This window comes from Camelus bactrianus, chromosome 1, assembly GCF_048773025.1.
Source record: "Camelus bactrianus isolate YW-2024 breed Bactrian camel chromosome 1, ASM4877302v1, whole genome shotgun sequence".
Taxonomy (NCBI): domain Eukaryota; kingdom Metazoa; phylum Chordata; class Mammalia; order Artiodactyla; family Camelidae; genus Camelus; species Camelus bactrianus.
Window position 1 is genome coordinate 78,053,417 of NC_133539.1, and position 25,784 is coordinate 78,079,200.

At 33.1% G+C, this 25,784-nt stretch overlaps 1 protein-coding gene across 9 annotated transcripts in view; it reads right to left on the bottom strand.

Annotated features, from left to right (window-relative positions):
- Positions 1-25,784, bottom strand: part of NAALADL2 (N-acetylated alpha-linked acidic dipeptidase like 2) — a 1,180,713-nt gene that overhangs the window by 302,301 nt on the left and 852,628 nt on the right. For all 9 annotated transcript variants that reach the window (XM_074367722.1, XM_074367706.1, XM_045511272.2 and 6 more), the window contains 3 exons: positions 20,419-20,511; positions 17,005-17,210; positions 13,135-13,254 (listed from right to left, as the gene is read on the bottom strand). In XM_074367722.1, coding sequence (XP_074223823.1) covers positions 13,135-13,254; positions 17,005-17,210; positions 20,419-20,511 — 419 coding nt within the window. The remainder of the gene's footprint in view (positions 1-13,134; positions 13,255-17,004; positions 17,211-20,418; positions 20,512-25,784) is intronic.

Sequence of the window (25,784 nt, forward strand, 5' to 3'; positions counted from 1 at the left end):
AGTTTGGGCAGTAGCTTCTTGATTCCCAAGCTCTCTGCTCATGCAGAGGAAGCAATGCCCTTGGAAGGTCCCTATTATCACACTGTTCTGGGAGTCATCCCTGGAGGACCTAGAGGTGGCTCTTGAAGCCCTGCAAAGACTTTGTAACAACAAATTCCACATCAAAACCTATTTCTGCTTAAAAAGAATAGCTTCTGTTACTGTAACTGTCTAATGATTGATAAAGCAACTAGCTGGAAAAGGGGAAGAGGTTGGTAAAACTATGTGTATAACAGCATGGTTAAGAATTTAAAAAAAAAACTTAAAGATTATAAAAATGTTCAAAAAAAAGGAACTGGTTAACAAATGGTAATATAGCTACGTAATGAAGTAACATACATTCATTAATTAAATTTAATTTGAAAATTCAAACCTATAGAAAAGTTGTATTATGTAAAAGTACATTATGATGAATTCCCCTACACTTAACTTTCATCTATATTCACTCATGTTCCAATGATATTACTATATATATTTGAAATGTAAGCTATTTATAATATATTGAGAGAAAAGTGCAGACAGTTTCCTTTTGGTATTAATTTAGCTACATGCATTACACAAAGAAAAAATATTCTCAGTGGCTTTCTTGGGATAGCAAAATTATAGATGATTAATTATGGCTTTATTTTTGCCATGTAGAGTTGATAATTTTTCCACAAATAACACAATAAACTCATAAAAGGAGCTACATTAGATCTTGGAATCCTCTGTAATGTACATAGTTCTTTTTATCAAATTCAATTTCTAGGATAAAGTGAAAATGCCAACCACCCTCGTGCATCTTTCCCAAGCAAGAGCACATCACTTCCTTTGAGACTGTGCAATAACTTATTAAGTTCTTAACCTATAATGATATACTGAATATTACTGAAATTTGCTTAATATTTTGGATGATACTCTATATACGGCTAGAAAAATGTCCTTTTATTTCAAAGCTGACTGAACTTCATGTAAAACATAATTTGTAAATTAATACCCTTCATTCAATTTGAGATTTTCTAACTAAATAATTCTGGATTACTTGAGAAAAAAGAGTGCTGTGGACAAGGGTACCAGTTTTGAAGCTGTGATTCTAAAAATAGCTTATCTTTATAATCTTCTCTAGATTCAGGTCTATTTTAATTTTATATCTAGGCTACTGCCACCTTTAATTCTTTTTGTAGTTACTACTGACTGCCACAGATAAATGACTTGGAGCTGCTTCAGGAAGAGATGGTTATCACAGGAGAATAGCTAGTTACCCACCATGTTTATGTAGTTACACAGCCGCAGAAAATAGCTGTCAACATCAACACTGGACTTAAAATTGTCATGGTCTCTTATATTCCCCAACTGTTATTATATGTGGCTTATAGACTTAGAGCCAGAATTTGTAAAGGCACGACAGAGGTAAGTTAACAACAAACATGAAAGCTACAACCTAGAGAACAGTAGAGCCTAGGAAACCAACTGCAGATTCTCTGATACATTATGAAGCTAAACAAACAAACAAACACAAAAATAATTAAAGTATGAATTCACAAGTGAATTACTACATAAACAAAAGCTTACTGGAACAACCACCCAAAGAAATACTTGATCCTCCTTCACAACATCTGCAGTGTTTGAGACCTTAAGGTAATTTATCCTATTTAAGAATTCTTCCTTGGGCTGTAACTGAAATGATTTTTCTACTCCTTGGAGACATACAGAAAATTACGATCATGGCCCTCAAGAGGACTGTTGTTTCAGGGTTAAAACAGCTTAATTTCTTCTACTGTTCAATTTTTTTTTTTATCACTCTAGTCTTAAAATTATAACTTTGCAACTAAAAAATATAGTTACCAGTAGTAACTGTGGAGAGATTAGTGTCAAATTATAAGATACTTAAGGCTATACATTTGCAGGTGAAATTCCAGATCAAAGGGAAAGAATAATCAGTGCCTTCAAGTCTTATCAGCACTGTATATAGAGGTGCGTTTCTGAAAAACTGTATGCAAATGGTAGATCTTGCCATTTGAAGATATCCGCTTTCAAAGTGAAGAGATTGAACACTTATTTAAGTTTCTGTAAAAATTCCAACTTTTAGGTGCATATAGGGTTTGCTTAAAGCAGCATCTGTGGACACTTTACAAGACGCTTGTAGAAAAAAAGTTCCAGAATAAAACAAGTTTGGGAAAAGCTGTAGATACCTTTTATAACACACACAGGAAAATACCAGTGTAAGCAAAGTTGATTCACATAACACATGCATATTTAACCATTTATTTAACATTATTATTATATCAACTTCCTTTTGTTTCAGAGAGCCAATTTTTTTTAGTCAAAACATTTGTTACATTACCAAGAGCGTATTTAGATTTTTAATTTTAGATTTTTTCTTGCAAATTTTTAAATTATACAGATTTAAAATGCACAAATTGATGATGTGATGTGTATACACACACACACACAAACACACACTCATTGTAGAATGATTACCAAGATCAAGATAATTAACACATCCATCATCTTACATAGTTAATATAGGTAACTTTGGTGTGTGTGTGGCAAGAACGTTTAAGAACTACCCTCAAAAACTTTTAAGTATGCAACATTATATTGTTAACTAGGATCTAACTGTATATTAGATCCTCAGAACTTATTCTTCTTTTAACTGAAAATGTATGCTTATATCACTCCATTTCCCACTCCCCCTAGACCTTGACAACCATGATTTTATTGTTTTTATGAAATTTTGAAAAGATTTCTCACATAAATGATATCAAAAATATTTTTCTTACTCTTTCTGGCTTTTAATTCCCTCCAGATGGATCCATGTTGTTTCAAATGGCAGAATTTCTTTTTAATGGCTGGATAATATTCCATTAAATATCTATGTATATATGTATATATAACATTTTTTTCATCCATTTATCTGTTGGTGGACACTGAAGTTATTTCCATATGTTGTTTATTGTGAACAATGCTTATGAATCTGGGTGTGTGGATACCTCTTGGAGATACTGATTTCATTTATTGGATATAAACCCAGGAATGGGATAGGAATGGGATCACTAGATCATATGGTAGTTCAGATTTTAATTTTTTGAGGAACTGCCTTACTGTTTTCCATAATGGCTACACAATTTTACATTCTAACAACAGTGTTTAAGTTTCCCATTCCTCCACCCCCTCAACAATGTTTGCTGTCTTGTCTTTTTTATAATAGCCATCCTAACAAGTGTGAGGAGATCTCTCATTGTGGTTTCCATTTGCATTTCCCTGATGATTAGTGATGCTGAGCCCCTTTTCATGTATCTATTGGCCATTCGTATGGTTTCTTTGGAAAAAAATGTCTATCCAGGTCCCCTGCCCATGTTTAATTGGATTATTCATTCCTTTGCTCTTGAGTTTTATGGATTTTTTTAAAATATATTTTGGGTCTTTGTTCCTTATCAGGGATGTGGTTTACAAATAATTTCTTTCATTTCTCTAGATTGCTTTCCAATGGACATTGTTTCCTTTGTTCTGCAGAGGCTCTTTAATGTGATTTCACTTGCTCTTTTTTTTCTTTTTTTTTTTTTTTTTTTTTTTTGCCTATGCTTTTGATGGCTTATCCAAGAAATTACTGCCAAGATCAGTGTCAAGGATCTTTTTACCTATGTTTTCTTCTAGGGGTTTTATAGTGTCAGGTCTTACATTTAGCTCGTTGATCCATTTAAAATTGATTTTTATGAGTGGTATAAGATAGGAGTCCAGCTCTACTTTTTTGCATTTGCATATCCAATTTTCTTAATGGTGTTTACTGAAGAGACTTTTATTTCCCCATTTTACATTTTTGGCACCCTTGTCAAAAATTAAACATATATATACATATATGCATGGGCTTATGAATGGATTCTATTCTGTTCTACTGGTCTACAGACCTGTATTTATGCCAGTATCATGAGGTTTTGATCACTATACCTGTACAAGATAGCTTGCAGTCAGGCAGTGTGATGCCTCTAGGCTTGTTCTTCTTTCTTAGGATGACTGGCTATTCGGGGTAGTTTCTGGTCCATACAAATGTAGGATATTTTTCTCTTTCTGTGAAAAATGCTACGTGAATTTTGATAGACATTGTGCTAAGTCTGTTGATCATTCTGAGTAGCATGGACATTTTGAATTCTTCCAGTCCAAGAACACAGAATATCTTTCCACTTAGCTGTGTTTTCTTCCATCTTTTTCACTGAGATCTTACAGTTTTCAGCATGCAAGTCTTTCATCTCTGGTTAAATTTATTTCTAAGTATTTTATTGATGTTACTATGAATTTTTAAAATTTCTCTTTCAGATAATTTATTGTTAGCATATACAAACAAATTACTTTGTTAAAGAACTAAGCGAAACAGTCAAATCCAAAGTGGTAACAATATTTTGTTGATAACATACAAAATTGCTTGATTAAGAAACCACTTAAAAAAGAGAAACAACAAGCTGGGGTATGAAAACAACCTAAGGATCCACCAGTGGATGAATGGATAAAGAAGTGGTGTGTGTGTGGGTGTGTGTGTGTGGGGGTGTATATATGCAATGGAATACTACTCAGCCATTAAATTAATATAATCCTGCTGTTTCTAACAACATGGATGAAACAAGTTCTTATACTAAGTGAAATAAGACAGAGAAACACAAATACCATATGACTTCACTCATAGGTTGAATCTAAAAGAACAAAAGAAATGAACAAACGAAATAAAATAAAAACCTAAAGATATGGAGATTAGATTAGTGGTTACCAGAGGGGAAGGAGGTTGGTGGCTAGGAGAAATGAGTAAAGGGGTAAACTGCATGGTGATGGATGGTAATTAGAACTGCCGTGGTGATCACTCTGTGGTGCACACAGATGTTGAGTTATAATGCTGCACATGTGTGTGAAACTGACATAATGGAGAGAAAGAGAAACAACAAACAAAACAGAAAAGCCTTAACTTACACAATTTATCAAAGGTAAGCACATGCCAACAGATAAGAAAAAATTGTTCCATTACTTATGCTTAATGAGGTGGTTCCTTTTTTTTAAAAAAGCATAAACGTTGTCTGTTTACATTAATTTCATTACTCATAAAACCCTCATAAAATGCCATGTGTCATACTAGCAAAGCATTACTATTGTGGTTGCTAAATACATGATTAACTGGTGACAGAAGTGGAAGGTTTTTAATGAAAACATATCAAATATCAGATGGGAAAAGTAACAATTCATACGAGTAAGTTTTATTTTTTTAAATGGTAAAGTGTATTGTACTGTACTGATGACGCTGTGTAGGTGGAACAATTTTATCTGACTTGCCAACAATGATGATTTGCTAATACCTCTCCTGAGTAAATGAGGTCCATTCTTTTGAGTCCTGTAGAGGTCTGATGCCCAACAAAAGTCACAGACAAAAAGTCAGCTAAAACCATTTTAAGAATGTGACATTAATGGTGACTGCATGAATGTGTTCAATCTAAATTTGTTACTATCGCAAATTGTTTGCACTGCTCTTTGGCTATACTGCCCACATATTTAACCCAACTGCTTTCTGAAATTCAGGGTTTTAGCCAGGATCTCACTAAGACTCCCTTGCTATCTAGATTTAAATAAAAAGGGATTTGCAAATTGTCAGCATATACTGAACAGAAAACCTTGTAAAACAGTAATAAACTGGAGGGATTGCTTGGTTTTAACACAAAGTAAAGCCTTGTAAACCTAGGAGACAGATAAACCTGCCAATAGAATCACAATTTTTAATGTGAAACTTTACTGAAGTGGTAAATTAGTCTAAGAAAGGGCTTTAAATCAGTTTATTAGTCTTTATGGTCACTTAAGTTGACTACTTGTAGTAGGAGTAGTAGAAAGGAAGATAAATTAAGTAGAATCCCCTGAAAAGAGTTGGAATTCATAGTGAACAAGAGTGCAAACAGTCTCTCCTTAAAAAACAAAAGATGAAAACAAATAAACAAAAACTATGCCATATATCAGAAAAGACAAGTCAGTATAAGAATATCAGTCAATTGTACTTTTATATTTTAAAGCAAGCATAACAGAAATTAAGCTTTGTTTCAGTAATCTGCATTAAAATGATCAACAATGGAGAGAGAAAAAAAGAAAAGGCAGCTGTTTTAATTCTACTGCTATATCTTCTGTGCTCTAATACTCTCTGCATTTGGGTCAGTAATATGGATCAAATTATGTCCTCCCCAAATTCAGAGGCAGAAACCTAACCACCAATGTGACTGTATTTGGAGGGAAAACCTTTAAGAAGGTAATTCAGGTTAAATGAGATCATAATTTTGAATCCAATAGGACTACGTTTTATAAAAAGAGAGACACCAGAATGGGTGTGCACAGAGGACAAGGCCACGTGGACACAGTGAGAAGGTGGCGGTCGGCCACCTTAGCTTGGATCCCCAGCCCCCAGAACTGTGAGAAAATAAACTTCTGTTCTTTAAGGCCCCCAGCCTGTGGGATTTTTGTTATGGCTGCTCTAGCAAACTAGGGCTTTGTTTTTTTCTTTTTAATTCTAGAGTGTCTGCATATAGTCAAGATAAACATCGTTCATTAATAATTAGGTTATTTGAAAGTCAGGCTTCAAGAACTGAACCAATCTGCTTCTGGGGCTAAAGTATCTCCCATGTTCTGTTTTTACAACCTACAGAATAGAGGCATGGTCAGGCAGAACACAAACCAGGACCACAGCAGTCAGTAATGACTGCACAAGTGCCATGGCAGCTTAGCTGTGACAGTCCAGTGCCCTGCAACACAAGAGGAAATGACTAGAAGTACAACTTTGTTCTTAATTTGAGCAAGGAAACAGAAACGGACACCACTTTGTATGATTTGAAAAGAAGCACTGGTAGTTACGTAAAAGAGGAGTTTGGGTACATGATCAAAGTATTCACATTTAAAGACAGATGGTTAAATTTCTTCAAGAGTCTAAGTACAGTCAAACGTTTTGCCACTGTTATTTAATGCACGATTATGAATTAAACCAATCACATTACCTCCTTCCTTTAAATTCTGGTATACAAATATCATATTCATCCCTATATTTTATCTAGTTATTCATGTCTTAGGTTCATGGTAAAATCATAAACTCCTGAGCAAAGGAGCATTTCATCTGCTTATCATGTGCCCTATACACCTAAAGCAATGTCAAACAAGATGGGTTTTTTTTTTTTTTTTTAATAAATACTTAATCACATACTAGAACTCTGCAACAGACTGGGAATATTCACAACAAAGTCATACTGTAGTCTCTTTCTGGGCTCAATGCAATAATGAATGTAGTTGAATTGAAATATATGTACTATATTTTGGGTGAGCAGTTCTGGGTATATAAAAAAACAAAATATTTTTAAAAACACCCTATAAAACAAATATATCTTTGTCACTTTTTCAGACTTAAAAAAAAAACTGTCTATCCTGTGGACAGTTTTACAATATTGATGTAATTGTGTGGTTTTGATCAGGTTTGCCAGCTTCTGGCAGATGCTTCAAAAGCAACATTTAAGCAGAAGATAGCTAGATTGACTACTTTCATATGTACGAATGCTTCAGGCTTTCCCAAAATAACCGCTTAGAAATTTCATCACTCTTTACTTGAGAGTTACAGAGCTCTGACTAATATATGGATGATCAAATTCTATTTTTCTAAAGGCAAAATCAATACCTTCTGTGATCTATGAAAGATGATTTCAAAAAATAAAGGTGAAACAGCAAGATATAGAGAGAAATGTGTGTGTTTGTGTTGCATTCTAATGTTTAAAACTATTATTTGAAAAGAAATCTTACTTTATCTTTAATTTTACAATCTATTTTTCATGAAGGCAATTGTGTTTCATTAATAAGGCACTGACCTTGTATCCTTTACTATGTATTTAAGAGGTCAATGGAAATTGAGTTGAGGAAAGAGCTCTCTTCCAAGCAGCTATCTTACAAAGGATTTTTAATTTCCTCCTCATTCAGGGGATCTGGGTATTCCACTCCACTCATCTCTACGGAACATCCTATAGTCCCCAGAGAATGAAAAACATACACACACACACACACACACACATATATAATAAGCACTCAATGGTTGTGAAAAAGAGAATGGATTATAAAGGTTTATAATGTTCCTTAAACATCAACACTAGATTAAATTAAATTTACCATGTTCTGTGTTATAAGATACTGGAACAATAAATGCTATTTAGAAGAGTTCCATAAGAAAGATTAATAAAAATTAATAAAGTGATGAATAGGAGAGTGGAAAGTCAAGCCAGAGGCTAGTAGAAGAATTCACAATACACAATCAACAGAAGAATTATATCAAGAATATATAAAGAACTCTTACAAATGGATATGAAAAAGAGTATGTGAAAAGGTGTTCAACATTAATCATCAAGAGAAATTAAAATTAAAACCCAAAAATATACCACCATACATCAATGAGAATGATAATGCAAAATGTTGGTGATCACATGGAGCAACTGGGACATTCATACATACTTCTGGTGGTAGTGAAACTGGTATAAGTACTTTGGAAAAACTCTTGGGCAGCATCTACTGAAGTTAAACATGTGCCTACCTTGTGACCTAGCAATTCCACTGCTAGATAAATATCAAAGACAAATGAGTGTACACATTCTACCAAAACAAAAGAATAATCCTAACAACTAACTCATTATAGCTGAAAAGTGGAAAGAATTATCCAAATCCAAATGACCATGAACCACAAAGTAAAAACTAGGAGATTCATATCTGAATCTCTTACATTACCATGTAGATGAGAGTTTTTTTAAATTGAAGTATGGTTATTTACAACGTTGTGTTAGTTTCTGCTGTACAGCATAGTGATTCAGTTATACATATATATTTATTTTTTATATTCTTTTTTATTATAGGTTATTACAAGCTATTCAATATAGTCCCCTGTGCTATAACAATAGTACCTTGCTGTTTATCTGCTTTATATATAGTAGTTTGTATCTGATAATCCCAAACTCCTAATTTATCACCCCTCCTTTCCCCTTTGGTAACCATAAGTTTGTTTTCTATGTCTGCCAGTCTGTTATTGTTTTGTAAATAAGTTCATTTGTGTCATTTTTTTCGATTGCACATTTAAATGACATCATATAATAATTTGTCTTTCTCTGTCTGATTTACTTTATTTAGTATGATACTCTCTAGGTCCATCCGTGTTGCTGCAAATGGCATTGTTTCATTTTTTATGGCTGAGTAGTATTCCAATTGTAATATATACCACAATTTCTTTATCCAATCATTTGCTGATGGACATTTAGGTTCCTTCCATGTCTTGGATGTTGTAAATAGTGCTGCTTTGAACACTGAGGTGCATGTCTCTTTTCAAATTAGAGTTTTCTCTGGATATATGCCCAGGAGTGGGATGGCTGAATCACATGGTAACTCTTTTTTAATTTTTTAAGGAACAGATGATTTTTTTTAAACTAAAAAGTTGATTTGTGAATATTTTACTAGATTTTGTCAAAAATACTTTGTTTTATACACTTGACATATTTTTGATACCTGTAATGTACATTTTAGCATGACTATTATAACACTTAAAAATTATTTCCCTGTATTTTTCAGAGTAAAATAAAATATGAAGTAAAATATCAATATGAAATTAATATTTTTACAAAGGAGTTAATTTATAATTTAAAATATATATAATTTTATAATTTAAAATGGGGAGTTTTAAAGAAATGTTAATATTAATTTTATAGTTTTTTGAATTGAGTTTTTTAATTCTAAAAATTATAAGCTAATTAAAAAATTTTTTGTTGAAGTAAAGTCAGTTTACAATGTCTCTATTTCTAGTGTACAGCATAATGTTTCAGTTATACATATACATATATATTCCTTTTCATATTCTTTTTTATTTTATAAGCTAATTTTAAGTGAATTAATTATTTTTATTTTTGTAAAAATATTTGTAGCACAAAGGAAATAGAAAAGTATGTTCAAAATAGTAATAAAACTACTAGCTAAAAACGTCAATATAAAAGCCTTGGTTATTGCCCCTTATTACCACTCAATGGGTAAGTCATTGGTAGATTATTGGTACTTTCCAAAGAAAAAATATTAGTTATCAGTGTTGTAACTTACAAAAATTAAGGATTTTTGAGGCTATTTTTTCAAGTTATAATAAAAATTTCCAAATAAACCCAAAAGAAGAGAGTGCAGTACAATGAATGCTCAAGTTCCTATTACCCGTAAATAGCTTTTCACTGTTCTTCAGACAATTTTTTTAAAGTCAATCTTTCATGAATTCCAAGAAAAACCCATAATCACTGGCAGTGGATTTAGTTTAATTAAACATTTCTGAATCTTCAAAAGTTTTCACCTTTTCCCACTTAGGATGATTTAGTTCAAACTTGGGGACCAATCTCAGGGAAGTGACTTATTTTCTTAAAGTCAACAGTTTAATTTGTCTTCATTTCAAAACCAAAGTTAGAGCATCGAACCAGAGGGAGAGCTCCAAAGGTATTGCACTCATCCTGGTCATGACTGACTGTTCCCTTAGTGGTCTACAGGATGCTGTAGAACTATTGATGCACGTAACAACATGTGTAAATCGTAAAAGTCTTTATGCTAAGTAAAAAAACCCCACACACTAAGGGCCACATACCGTATGATTCCATTTTTATGATATTCTGAAAGACAAAACTATAAGGGCAAAAGTCAGATCAGTGTTTGCGAGGAACTAGAGATGAAGGGAGGAGACGGAATGCAGGGGGTATTACAGGACTTTTGGGTGGGTGATGAAACACTGTATAGTTTGATTGTGATGGTATTTAACTGAATGCATACATTTGTCAAAATTCATAAAGCTGTACATGTAAGAAGGGAGAATTTTATTTTATATAAACTATAACTCAATTTATCGAATAAGTGTAATTTAAATAAAAAGAACACTATAGCAAAGTATCTGATGGATCAAGTACAGTGAGACGACCATCTTCCTTAAGTGGGATAGCATATTATTAATGAAGTTTGAACTGGTGTTTGCCTAAGGGCAACCTTTTCACATTTTTGGTTTTTTTCAAGCTTGTGATCCATTAAAATAGTCTATACGCATCCAGTTTAAAAAAAATGTGGTACTGTATAGTAATTCCTTAAAGATTCCACCTGACATTTAAGTCCACTACATGAACTTAGCAAGATCTTCTAGAATCCACACATTGCTATACAAGAGTACTTAATATTTCATACAGACTTTTGTCATCCACAATTTAGTCAGCATGCATTCTTTATAGAAAATATTGTTTCATGTAGAATTATATTTAATTTGTTTTTGTTTGATTATTTTGGGGGGGTTTGCATACGATTATATGGGACACGTCATTTAAACATGGTAACAATCTAAATGAAATGATGAAATATAAAGACCTTAAGATTGAGAAAAATATTTTTGTGTTTGTAAGAGAAGTCACTTATGTTCTGATGTTATAATTGAATTCTTTCCTTGAAAGAAACATTTTATTCTCTCCTTTAAAAGCCACAAGTGCTGAATTATTTTAATCAAATCATACAAGTTATTGTGGGAGTTTTTCCTATCCCCCAAAATAAGGAGGTACATCTGCCATAATTGAGAAACCATGCTGTACTCTCAGATGGTTAGGTTGAGATAGAAAAATATTTTACAGTCCTCTGTTATGAGATGTACTGAGATATTTTAAATAGCTTTATACTTAGGGACATTTCTTTAGATGTGCTATTTCTATAGGTAGACACTGCTGTAGATTTGATACTCCTTCATAGTTAATTTCTATTTACCTCTGAATTTCAATGATTACATATCTTCCTAGATTCTCAAATAGAAAAATTATAGCAAAGGAGAAAGAGAAGATGTAATTTTTAAACTACCTCTCCCTAATTTCTGGATATTTGAGCTCATATTTTCTTCATTCTGATCACCTACTTATACAGGAATATCTTAACTTCCCAAGGGAGACAGCGCACCTGATTTTTCTCTTCTGAGTTTTTTCCAGGCATGTAGGAAAGTCAGAGAATTCAAAGCAGTACAAAGAGCAGCAGGAACTCACGTACAGATCAGAATATAACTTAGGGCACACACACTGGGGTTTCGCTGATCTTAGATGTACAGGTTTAACCATTTCATCTTTTATAACGTCTTCTTTATTATACTACATACGGAAATGTCAATGAAAACTATTAAACAAGAAAACACTTCATGAAAGTCATAAAATGTTAGTTTGCATTACATTTCAATCAAGAATTATGGCTAATCCAAAGCACTGTCCATTAACTCTCTCTTTTTCTAGTTCAATGTCTGCTATACTGGAAACTGTGGGCATCGAAAAGGTCATTTTTTAACATACGCCAAAAGGGGTTGGGAGGAAACCACCCTCCAGTAGTGGCATGACTGCTTTCATTCTGAGAAGTAACACATACGGTTTTACTGAAAGTCATACAAAGAATGCAGAAGTAAAAGCATGAACTCTACGAATAAACAGGAAGGATATTCTGAAAAATTCTTTGGAAAAGGCGAGAAGTGACTCAATTTAAAGAAATAAATAACCCTAGTGAGACATTATCACAAACTGCATGATGTTTTTTCAAGTTACTTTGTAAGAAAATGCATTCTTTCCTTTTCCCATAAATGTTTTTTAAACAGTATTTTTTAAGTATCTTAAATTTAGTTATCACAGCAATCCAGGAATTAGACAAAGACCCTATTATGATGAAACTTAAAACGTAGTTGAAAAGATAGCAAAGGTCCCACCTTTACTCAAATCATGAATGAAGGGGAAGAAATCCAAAAGTAATCAAGTTTACTACAACACACCAAGATCGACAAAATTGGGAATTTGAGAGCTAAATTCAACTTTTTAGAAATAAATTTACATTTTACACACATTCTCTATAAATGGATAATTCATACCTACAACTGTAGCCATAAGAGTTTCAGAACATAGGAAATTGGTTAAAGGGACGCTGATATATAATCAGTAGTAGATCATTCCTTAAAACACTTACAGATGGCTTCATGCATTAACAAAAATTTAAATTTCAAGAAATTCCAGATTATAGAGAAAAAGGCAGTTCTGCATAATCATTTTAGTAAAAAGTGGTTCACCTTACCTCAGCTACCAACTGCTGAAGAGACGGTGAAGTTACAGAGTAGAGACTCGAGTTACCCCTTACAGGACTGTGGAGACTAACATAAGCCACAAGATTTCTCTGCAGAACCTTTTTGAAATCCTGAAATTAAAAAAAAAAAAAAATCTATCTTTAGCATATGTAAGAGATTCCACTTTATCAATTATTTGTTGAATAATAAAAACTTCCTATTTAAAATCATTACACTGCATAATACTTCTTTTTCCTTTAAAGCAATCCCATACTATTTAATAGAGTACACGAGAGTCATAAAGGAACTTAAATAAGGGTGGTGAGGAGTTACCTATAACCTAAGACAAAATATTTTAAAGCATGTTCTGGAAAGAAGTAAACTTTTAGAAAATTGTTCTTAAATGGTGAATATAGGATGAGATTCAACTTCAGAATACAGAAGGAAATATGTGCTCTAGCTTCAGCATTTAATTTTATAGTCATTGAACCAGAGAACAGACATGGATAAGTCACTTTGGTGTTTGATAAAACCAGCCCTTTCCTTTGAAGTATTGAGCTACTTTCGTACCAAGAAGCTCTGTATTCTGAGTAAAATAGGGCATAATATAATTGTGGCCCTGCACATATTACCTGAAATAAGCCTGATGCATTTCACCCACATTACTAGCAAAAAATGATTCAGTAGAAGAATTTTTCCACTTCTCTGCTAAACCCTGCTTCCAAAAATTGAAGACCACTGATCCCATTAGTAAGTACTACGAAGAAGTCCCTCTGTTATTTTTCTCCTATTCTTGCACATTTAGTGAGTAATTATCATGGTGGCAATCCTATAGAAATATCCTAAACTGTATTAATTCATGTCTTAGAAACATATCTTTCTTCTTCCAATACTATCAGATGAAAAGACTCCAAGAGCTTGATCACCTAGCAAATCACTAATATTATCCCTATTTTCTGTTGAAAATTCAGCCATGTCTCTGTAAAAGAGGTGAAAAGACAATTCATTTAAAAATGAATACTTTAAATAAATAGAAATGATGAACTTCAAAGCTTAATTACTCTGCTTTACACATAATATTCCTATTAAAAATGTCTACTATGACACAAGAACTATAGAAAAACAGCTTCTATTTTCACACACACTACCACAGTGACAAAATCTACATGTCAGTCCCATCTAATTCTCAGGAGACCCTCACAACAAAGGCATTAATACACTCATTTGAGGAATCAAGTCCTGGAGAAGTTAATCCTGCCTAAGACCATGTGCTTTATGGCAGACAGGATTTGAACTCAGATTCCTCTGATTGTAAAATCTACCGTTTCCACAACAGCTTGAAGATGAAGATTCTTCACAGAAGAAATGATACCTTTTAAAGAACCTACTTAGTAAAATCTTTTAATTTTCCCCAAGGACCAAGATCAGTACTGAATCAAATCTCTAACAACTCTACCACTATAAATTCCATTTGACCAGTATCACCTCATCCTCTTAATTAGAACTCTGAGTTTCAAGGGGTTCCTATGCAAAGAAAATTAGAAAGGGCATTATGACATGTCAACATGTGCTTTCCTTATTCATCTTCTAAATATATTAGGGAATATATTTAGAACACACATTGGTTTCAGTCTAAAAGAAAATGTTTAATCTTCAGAAGGAGTAGGTTTGATACGGGGAGACAGAACAGGAAAACTAATCATTTTCTAAATCCCTCCTCAACAAGATTGTTACAGAAAGGCTCCATGAACTGTAATAAAATAATCTGATATAGCAATTTACAGGAGTACATTTTATAAACTAATAATCAAATCCATATACTAGTCAACATTTTCTTTACTCACATATTTTTGCTCAACTAGTCATGGAAAAAGCCAAGAAGTAACTGAATGTATTATTAGTTTCAAATATGCATAAACACATAAATACTCTACAACAGAGTCCCCTAACCTTTTTGAACAGAAAGAGCTTTATCTAACAAACATTTTTCCCATGGACTCCCACATTACAGTAGTTGTATTTATGGTATCTCTTGATTGAGAAACCATAAATTATCAAAAGGTACAACAGACTCAGTAAATCACAAAATATTTTATTAACTACAAAAATATTTGCTTAATTTGAAAATATAATTGATCACATATATGCAAGGCCACAACTCTGATTCAACTTACAGGTTACAAGGCATGATGCTCAAACAAGTTTAAGGACTATTTGCATTACACTTTCCCATGCATAGGAGTTAGGGTGTTCAGGAATTTAAGTTAGAACTCCTAATGTTACACAAGTCTATCGAGAACACAGCTTAGATTTAAATATACATGCTAATTTAGAGTAAGCATAAACTGATTATGAAAGTTACTAGACAGATATGGAGGTTTATGAGATAGTAAAATAAATGTTTGGAAAGAATCTTTGAGACATTTTCTTAAAATGTGCCTTATTGTTACAAGAAAACTAAAACATGGTTTTCTTTATGATAAAATTTCTGAATTACTAAAATCAGCCCAGATCACAAATATACTCCCCAAACTGTTTTTTAAATTGTTTATATTCTTAAAGTAAGTAGTTTGGAATAGAAGTTTGGGAGATTGGTTGAGCTATTACATTTTCCATCTCACTAAAAATTTATCAATTATAATAGGTTTTTCCAGCAATGGAATTTCTTTATTTGAATTAGTTCTTTTGAGTAATGGAACAAACTTTCATGCCACTATTTGAATGTGGAAAAGCATTTCAATTTGCAATGTGTGAATCTTGATAAACTTTGCAACTGTAATATTTTTCTCATTTTGAAGACTTCTTTCCTTCAAATTAAAAACACACTTGCTATTTTCTTTTATATACCTTTTGGATTTTTATTGAGAGCCAATAGACATCTTTTTTTTTTTTTGAGTGATTAAATGAAAAAAGAATTTCCCATTAGATACTTGGTCTTTTTTTTTTCCCTCTGAAGCTGAGGTATTGAACAAACTAGAATATCAAACAGTTTCATCTTCCTAACTAAACTTGTGTTGTTTTCTTCCTACATATCTGCAACAAAATTCTTTTTAAAAAATCATAAAAGTAAATAGTCTAAGAGTTTTATGGTGTTTTTATTGTGGTTAATATGACATCAATCCAAAATTGTCATATTCCATTAAAACACAGTGCATTTGTGAGACCCAGACATATCAGAAGCATTTGAAACTTAATTATTCCAGTTGTATTCTAACTGTGACCCACTGCATGCAAGATTTCACTTGAACAAAGGCTTCCTAAGTTAGGTAGGTAGGCAGGCAGGTAAGGAGACTCAGGTAGAGCTGTAAGTGGGAAAGAAGGAGCAGGGAGGTAGGGGTGTAAGAATAGAGGAAGAAAGGACTGAAGGGAAGGAGAACAGAAGGCAGAAAGGAAAGAAACTACTGTTTTGAGTCCAATCTCTGTACCGGATAGGTGAGATATAAGGCTAAGTTAATCAATATTTAATGTGCAAGATTGTTTCCTAATTCCAGAAAATTGCTAGAAAGTTAAAAAAAAAAAAAAAAGGTAATAGCATGTATCACTTGATCCTTTCTTGTCCAGGCACTATCAAGCCAAGGAGAAACACAATAACCAGGTAAACACCACTGTAGGTATATGGCAGCTCCGGTAGCTACAAGAATAAGGTAGTTGCAGACCATGCACAGTTCACTGTAGTCTAATTCTCTATCATTCTTAGAGGTGATCTCAGCAAATTAGCACACAAGACACCCTGGCTGAGATACACATTCTTGCTCATGGCTTAATCAATTTTACTTTGTCTACTTTCGTCCAGAGAGAGAGAGAGAAAGAGAGTGAGCAAGCACGTGCGAGGGTGAGCGCGCAGCTACGAAAGTGAAGCACGGTGATGCAGGTACATTTACCTCTCCCCACTCATATGAGCCAGTATTTCCAAAAGCTGTTCCTCCCCATGAACAGAAAACAATAGTGCGGTCTGGTCTCCACCCTCTCTTAACTCTTAACATCAAGGCCCGGATAAAAGCTGTGATTATGGCAGTGCTACTGGCCCATTCTTGGCTGTTAAAACTGTATGCGGTGTGATGGTGGCTGCCAACTATGATATAACGGTCTGGAAATAGAAGGAAACAAGAGCCATTAAAACAAAATGTAAACCTTGACAATAAATTTAATGACATTTACATAATCCTGTTGCACAACTGAGCAACAATTATGCAAAATTGTTCTAATAATTAAGACTACTTTAACATTTTTCACCACTGTCTCGATTCACACATCTGTGTATATCAAAGCAGAGGCAGCTGCTGAACTCAATTATGAATCCAAAGCTTAGATCCATATTGCTGTCCTTTGCAACATGCATATTAATTAATGAAGTATACAAATATGCCACAATGAAACCTTTATCTAACATTTTCCCAGAATCATAGTGGGAAGTGCCCTGTAAACAATGTGTATGTGCTCAGTAAATATTAATGAACTATTAATACATTTGAGGGAGCAGTTACTCAGTGGCTGTAAATATTAAAAATGTGGTAGTCACGTATGGAGTTTGCAATGAATGAAGTATTTAGGGAATTAGTTTCTGCTTCCAACTTATAGTTGTAACCCCTCTCCTTTTTCCTGAGGGAAAAAAAAAATCATCATCAAAAGTTATCCAACTACTGTAAACATTTCTTTCTCACATACTGTATTTTATGTAATCTTACAAAATCTATTAGATACACTATTAGAAAGATCTCCGTGACACATGGATGGGTTCAGTATAATGTACATGACAGACTCTTGTCAATAATAAGGGAGACTAAAAGTCAATCTCCAGAGTTTCCTCTGATTTTGTTGTCAGTGAATGTTGTTGGAACACAGCTAAATTTACTTGACCCAGTAACCCTCTACATCTCTGTAAAAAGATTTCTTCATTAAGTGTTGTTTCATTAGGAGATGTCCCATTGCTTGATAGTGAAGTGTGCAGAGTTTTAAGCCCTCCTGCTTGGGTTTGGATCCAGGCTACTCAACTTACTAGTTGTGGTGTTAGGCAGTTAGATAAGTGGGGGCACTGGGCAGATAAGGTGGAGGAGAGGGAGGATGGTCTGGAAGATGGTAATATGCCAACTTTCAGCATTAGGGGCTTTACTTCCACTATATGAGTGCCAGCAAGAAAACTGGTTAGAATCCAACAGCCATGACTGCAGGGTGGCGACAGGACCTCATCAGACATGACCCAGTGCTCATTGTAATAAAATTAGCATTGCACTTTAGTCACCCCCAACCCCGTGGGCTTTACTGTGTGCATCATGGGTAAGGACATGTGCAAAAGGGGACGGGCATGACTAAGCACTCCAGGAGCAAGAGCTGTGAATCAATTAAGAGACTGCCTCTAAGCGAGGGTATGAGTAGGGACCAACAAAGACCACTGCTATCCACTCTTGGACCAGCCTGCCTTCTGCTCTTGAAGGTGCATTTTCACTTTGCTAATAAAATCTTTCGATCTTTCACTACACAACACTTGGTCTCCTGCCTGAATTCTTCTCTTTTGGGCAAGACAAGAACCCTTTTAGGGTAACAGTTGTATGACCTTGGAAAGCTTATTTAAGCTCTCTATGCTTTAACTTCAACCACAAAATGGGAATAAAAATAGTACTTACAACATTCAGTTTTTCTGAGTTTTAAGTGAGTTACTAGTAAAGCACTTTGAACGGTGCCTGACACATAACAAGTACTACACATGTGTAGAATAAATCAATCACCCCTTGACTTCATCAAAAAGATACTTTATGGGAAGCATCACCATGTGAAACTATCTTAGTTTTCCACACTGATACTGGAACCAACAATGAATTTCATTTGTCAACAACTTATCAAAATTTAATTAGTGGAATACACAGTGTGCCTGTGATGTTGAACTGATTCACTCATCTCCCAGAAGTGTGAAAGTTCTGTTTGGAACTGTCTGTATTCTAGATAAATCATATCTAAAAACCTTAATACTAATTGATGATTGTTTCTAATTTTCAGAGTCATTAAATAGGAAACTCATGTGAATGAACAGCCAGTATTTTTGAGAAGAACTCAAATAAACGCAATTAAGAAGCTTTATATTATTATACACTGAAGAATACTACTAGTAAATTGATTTTAAAATTTGTGGTTTTCTACATTGAATTTTAATAAGGAAAGCTATTGTATCCCAAAGCTGGTAAAATTTTGTACAATTTGGTCTTTCAGAAATAACTAGCAAAGGCAGCAATGATGATAAACACTCCCAGTGTTTCAATTAGAGAGCCTCATGATGGAAATTTGTTGAAATGGCTGAAAGGCAACAGTAACAATTTCCAAATTCATTTGTATCTTGTACTTAAAGACACTATGATCACAGGCTGTTCAACACTGCTACTGTGAGGAAATCAGAGAGAACATGCCCATAAATTTTTTAAGAGCTGGCTGGCAGGAAACTTGGCAGGGATGTAAAACTTGATCTCAAAATTTCCTAGGCTAGCACTTATGGAGTCAGTTTGACCAAAGTCATGGAAAAGAATACTTCTCCTCCAAGGAAAACTTGAGTAAATATTCCAACCAAATCAATCGAAGTGGCACAAATGCACTAAAAAACTGTTTCTTTCTACTAAGTATAACAAACCACATCAGTGCTATGCCATTCAACCTCACAATGTATTCAGAAGTGTTGTGTTAATCTCTTAGTTACTGTTTGTCAGTTATTTTCACTTTTTTAGCCTATATAATACCATATGGAGAGTCCATAAGAATACCATAACAAGGTGTACAATTATTTAAAGGGTATCCAGGTGATCTGTTTCATAAGCACCTTCAAAACCTAAAGCTACCCAAACAGGCAGAATTATTGGTAGACCAAGGGTCAGAGATAGGATGCACTAACACTGAAAGATTAGAACTGAAAACCAAAATTTTTTATTTTCTAAAAACACATCACTAAAATTAAAATTTTTTCAACATCTTTTCTTGATAAAAATAAAATCTTCAATGGTGTTACAGTGAATAAAAGAAAAACATTGGTTCTGTAGCTTTGTTTCACAGGTACATGCCAGTTTAACACATTTATCCTGTTTTCTCTGTTTTGCTTTTTCCCCCTACTCTCTTCACTATGATTTATTTTTGAAGAAATATGGTAAGAAAGAGAATAAAGATCTGTTTCTTGGTTTCATATTGACATACCTCAGAGTGGTATAAATTTGTAGTTACATCTAAAGTAGGACATTTATCTATGCTATTAAATTGTTACAGAGCATTTTCTTGCGATGTTTCATATAAAGTATAGATTATAAACACTTGGCTCTACTTACCTGGAGAAGTCAAGCCCTTTAAATATCCAACAACATTAGTAATTGTTTTGAATTCTGTGACTGTCTGAATTTGCATGTTGACAATTCTTTTTTCTGCAAAAAAAAAGTTTTTAAAGATACTTATTTCTCAATATTCTGCTGTTGGGTTTTTTTTTTCTTAAAACATTCAAAGTTATTTATCTAATATCACTGGACGAAGAATTCCAAACAACTGAATTGTACTAGATAAATGAGGCTATACTTTCTTGACAAGTATGTATTCAAAACTTTCTGTGGACACTTTTTTAGATGCTTGTTACACAGTGATAACTAAGATACAATTGCTGGCCTCACAGAACTGCAGAGCCTTAAACAGGCAATTCTAAACTTCACATTAAGAACTGCAGTGGAGTTCAACATGAAAGCTCACAGAACAAGACCTCATGGAGATGTGGGCAATTCATATGTTAAAAATAGAAAAAAAATCAGATAAAACTATTTCCAAAAAACTTTAAGTCCTTTTAGAGCATCAGAAAAATTACATGTGAAGGTAATTTCACCCTTTCTGTATGACTCATTATTGCACCATCACTTTGAGAACTGTAAAGCATTACACAAACTAAAGTTACAGGTATTTTCAAATACTGGAGGTTTCATTTCCACCTGTGTTTGTAAGTCTCTCATTCTCTTCTAAGTTTCTGCTGATCGCCCTGCCTCTTTGACTTCTTCTGTTCATGCTTAATATTCAAAAAATTTGACAACAAACAAGGCAAAGACACCAATCAGAAGGGACGCCAGTCACAGCCCGAAGTGGTCATTGAAGGTCTTTGGTGATGACATGTGTTAATCCTGTATTTGATGGACCCTGGGAAGTCTGCGGGGGAAGGGTGGTTTCTCCAGGGTAGGTTCAAGGGCAGCCAGGTGGTACTGTTGGGGAGAGGCTGGCAATCAGAAAACAGCTAATGCTAAGTAGACAGGCTATGCCTTCACATGTACTTCTCACTGCTAGGTGAAAACCGTTATTACAAGTAAGTTGCTTCTTTCCTCGAATGTACCCTACTAACAATTTAAATATAAAATCAGTACATCAGCGTACTATAACAGAGTACATCTGTTAAAATTATAACTAAACCAAGAATAAAGGGGCCCTAAGAGCAGTATGCTGTACACCAAAAGTTGACACATTGTAAACTGACTATACTTCAATAAAAATACATACACTAAAAAAAAGAGGCCCTCAGAGAACGCCTGAGCACTTCGCATAGGTGGAAAGGAAATCTGCTTAGAGCTTGAGTACTGTGGTTCTAATTTAGGTGCTATGCATTTTTGCTTATGTGTTTTCAATTAATATACTTCATTTTTAGAGAGTTTCAGAATATAGAGAAACTGAACAGAAAGTACAGCTCCCAAGTACCCTCTCTCCCTTCAATTAACAACATCTTGCATTAGTGTGATCAACATCTGTTACTATTTATGAGCCAATATTAATACAGTATTATTATCTAAAGGTCATAATTTACATTAGGGTTCACTTTCTTTGTTGTACTCAGACATACACATAGTGGCACTACCATCGCAGTGTCACACAGAATAGTTTCATGGCCCTAAAAATCTCCTGGCCTGTCCCTGTTTATTATTTCCTACATTCTTTCCTCTTGAGCCCCTGGCAACCACTGATCTTTCGTCTCTACAGTTTTGCCTTCTCCAGAATGCCATGTAGTTAGACTCACTTTTTTTAATGTTTAATTCCCTATTCCACATTTGTTCCAAATAGTCCAGATAAGTGAACTTTAGATAAGAGAGTCATAACCTCATAGTTTTTGTTTTTAATCTTTTCATCTTATTGTTGAGTTAAATATGGCTGAAGAATCTTCTTTGGTGTCCTAAAATTTATTATTAATTTTTTCCCGAAATTCAGCAGTGAGAATACCTTACAGTGTATATAAATATACAACATACTGCTTGAAATGTTACCTTAAGTTAATATAGTGCCTTACAATTTATAACAGCCATTTGCACACAGATATGCCAATTCTCATTGGATCGCACAGATTTTTGGTTTCCACAGTTATACTTTGGTTTCCATTTTTGAAACCACAGGTGGCACAGGTTCTATTACCTTATTTATTATAATGAATCACATAGGGACAGAACTGTGACTCAAATCAGGTTTTTATATAGATTTCATTTTCATCTGAACAATAAAGTGTCTCTCACTCTAAGCATTTTTTAAATTATGAAATGTTCTTCATATATAAAATAAAAAATACATACAATGATGACCCACATCTAGTTTTAACATGTCATCTTACTATATTTCCTTCATCAGTACCCTTTTCCAATAACCAAATAAATGCAATCTTACAGATTTGATTCTTACTCTGAGGCTAAAGTTAACCATTTCAAGTATTTTGTCATATAGATACATAGATTGATAGCTGGGTGGGTAGGTAGATAATTAGGTAGAGATACTCACAGGTAGACATAGGTATAGGCATAGCCATAAATATATTCTATTCTTTTTTTTTTAATTGAGGTGTAGTCAGTATACAACATTATACAAGTTTTGGTGTACAACATAGTGATTCAACACTTTTAAATATTATATTCCATTTATAGCTATTATAAAATATTGATTATATTCCATGTGTTGTACAAGGTATCCTTGTAGCTTTTTTATTTTAAACATAGAACTGTACCTCTTAACCCCCCTCTATCTCGTCTCTTCCCCCATCCCTCTCCTCACTGGTAACCACTAGTTTATTCTCTATCTGCGAATCTGTTTCTTTTTTGTTATATTCATTAGTTTTATTTTTTAGATTCCATATATAAGTGATATCACACAGTATATATTGATCTCTGACTTATTTTATAGGCTTTGACATTTTGCATAAATTATAATACTTTTTTTCAATCAGCATTATATTTTTCACACTGACTGTACATTGACAGTAAATGGAGATCTAGATCATTCATTTTAACTACTAAACAGCATTTGGTTGTAGGATCAATCCCAGTTTATTTCCCAGTTCTATTACTGAGAATTAGTGAGATTGTTTCCACATTTTCAACATTACAGTGAGATAAAGAACATTTTGAATTTTTGTGCACATGTGTCACACTTCCTTTAAATAGATGACTAGAAGTAGGATTTGTGGGTTATAATATATGTGTACCATCAACTTTATTAGGTATGAGAAATTGCTCCTCGGACTTTTTAAATTTTGAAAATCTCATGGGTATAAGAATCTCATTATTGTTTTAATTTGCATTTCCATGATTACTAATAAAGTTCAGTAAATTTTCATATATATATTCATAATTCAAGTTTCTTACTCATATTCTTTGACCATTTACTTTTGAGTTGTTTATCATTTGGGTTATTTTTGCGGGAGTTCTTTATTCTGAACGTTATCCCCTTATTAATATGTATTACAAATACTTTTCAGTCTGTGGTTTATATTTTCCTGGTATTTATTATGTTTTAAAATATTAATATGAACAAATTCACCAATATTTACTTTGAGGATTTGGGGACACTTCTATGTTTGTTTTATTTAGTTTCTCTTAGGAAACACTTCCTTATTTTCATGTCATGAAAATGTTCTTCAAGTATTTTAAAGATGGATTTTCAAATTTGTGTCTTTAATCCAGTCAGAATATGTTATCAAGTAGGCATTCAATTTTACCTGTCTTATGGCTAGCCAACGGTTCTCACATAATTCTCTTTTTTCCCTCCATGAAGTATTAATAAAGCTGCTGTCATATAACGAGTTCTAATTTATACATGGATTTCTTTTTAACCGTACTACTGCATTTCATTTTAATGAATGCATCTTGTTTTAATTAATATAACTTTATCATAACTGAAATAGTGGGTGCTCTACACCACCATCACCATCATCTCATATAATTATTATTTAAATCGGGGGTATTTCCAGATGATTTTCATATAAACTTTTATATTAACCGTCATGTATCACGAAGAGACGTTTCAGGATGTCATTAGGATCGATTAGGACTACATTAATGTATCCATTTCAGAAAATTATACTACTTTTATCTATGAATATGGCATGACTCTCATTTTAGTTGATTTTACGTCTAAAACACAAAGTTTTATATTTTTTCATAAAATTTTTGTACAACTATTATTAAGTTTATTTTTTGGTTTTCCTGCTATGTTAGCAAAATATAGAATTTATAATTATTTTATTGTGTGTAAGCATGCTATTTAATTTTATATATTAAGTGTTATAACAAGTTTTCTTGTTAATCTCCAACAGGTTCTAATGGTTAATCTATAGGTTTTTATTTTTGTTAATTTTTATTGTAGATACTTAGCAATAAAAGATGGTTTTATTTATTTCTTTCAAAACTTTATAGTTTTTACTTACTGCTCCTAGCATTTTGTGTAGGACTGCTAGCATCCTGCAGAACGGAGGCAGTAAAAGCAGCATTCCTTGGTCCTTGCTTTGTATTCTTCACTTAAAAAAATGTTTCTAAAACTGTTACTATTTTTTTTTAAAAAGATGTTTGCTATAGGTTCCTAGGAAATTTCCTTCTTAAGAAAGATCACTTCTGTTCTTCCTTTGTTAAGAACTTTAAGCATAAACAGATGTTGAATCATCTTTTGAGGTAACTGTAGGACTTTTTACTTTACAATGTTTAAAAAAAGCATCTATACTTGGAATAAGCCTTCTTGGTCATGATACATTTTCTATATTTGGTTATTAATAAATTATTATTAGGATATTTGCATATATATTTACAAGTGCTTTAATGATGATTTTCTTCTCATTTGTTCTTGTCTGATTTTGATACCAGCCTCTCAAATGTTTAGGGATCTTTGTTTCTTTTCCTTGATATTGTAAGAGTTTATGTAGCACAGACATGATCCATTTTTACTAAGGAGAGTTAGGATTCATACATAAAACTATTTGGGCCTGATTTTTTTTGTGTGTATAGGGGAAAATGGGTCCATTTTCATTTAATGCATATTTTCATTTTATGTCACTTAATATTTTTAAACAATTATTATTAACAGTTATAAGTAAATTCATATTTTTACATGTTTATTTCTTCTAAACTTACATTTGCATTTAGTTGTTCATTCTATTCTTATGCTTCAAAAAAATCACGGTCATTTATCTATAATTTTCATCCTTTCTCTTCCTAACATTAAATTACTCATGTCTCTTTTTTCCCTTTATCAGTTTTATTAGAGTTTAACTAATTTACTAGAATTAAAAAAAAAAAAAGTTTTACATTATCTCACATACATTTCAGCAATGTTTTCCTAGGGCAGTCTAGCCAAGCAACAGAAATAAAAGCAAAAATAAACAAATGGGACGTAATGAAACTTACAAGATATTGCACAGCAAAGG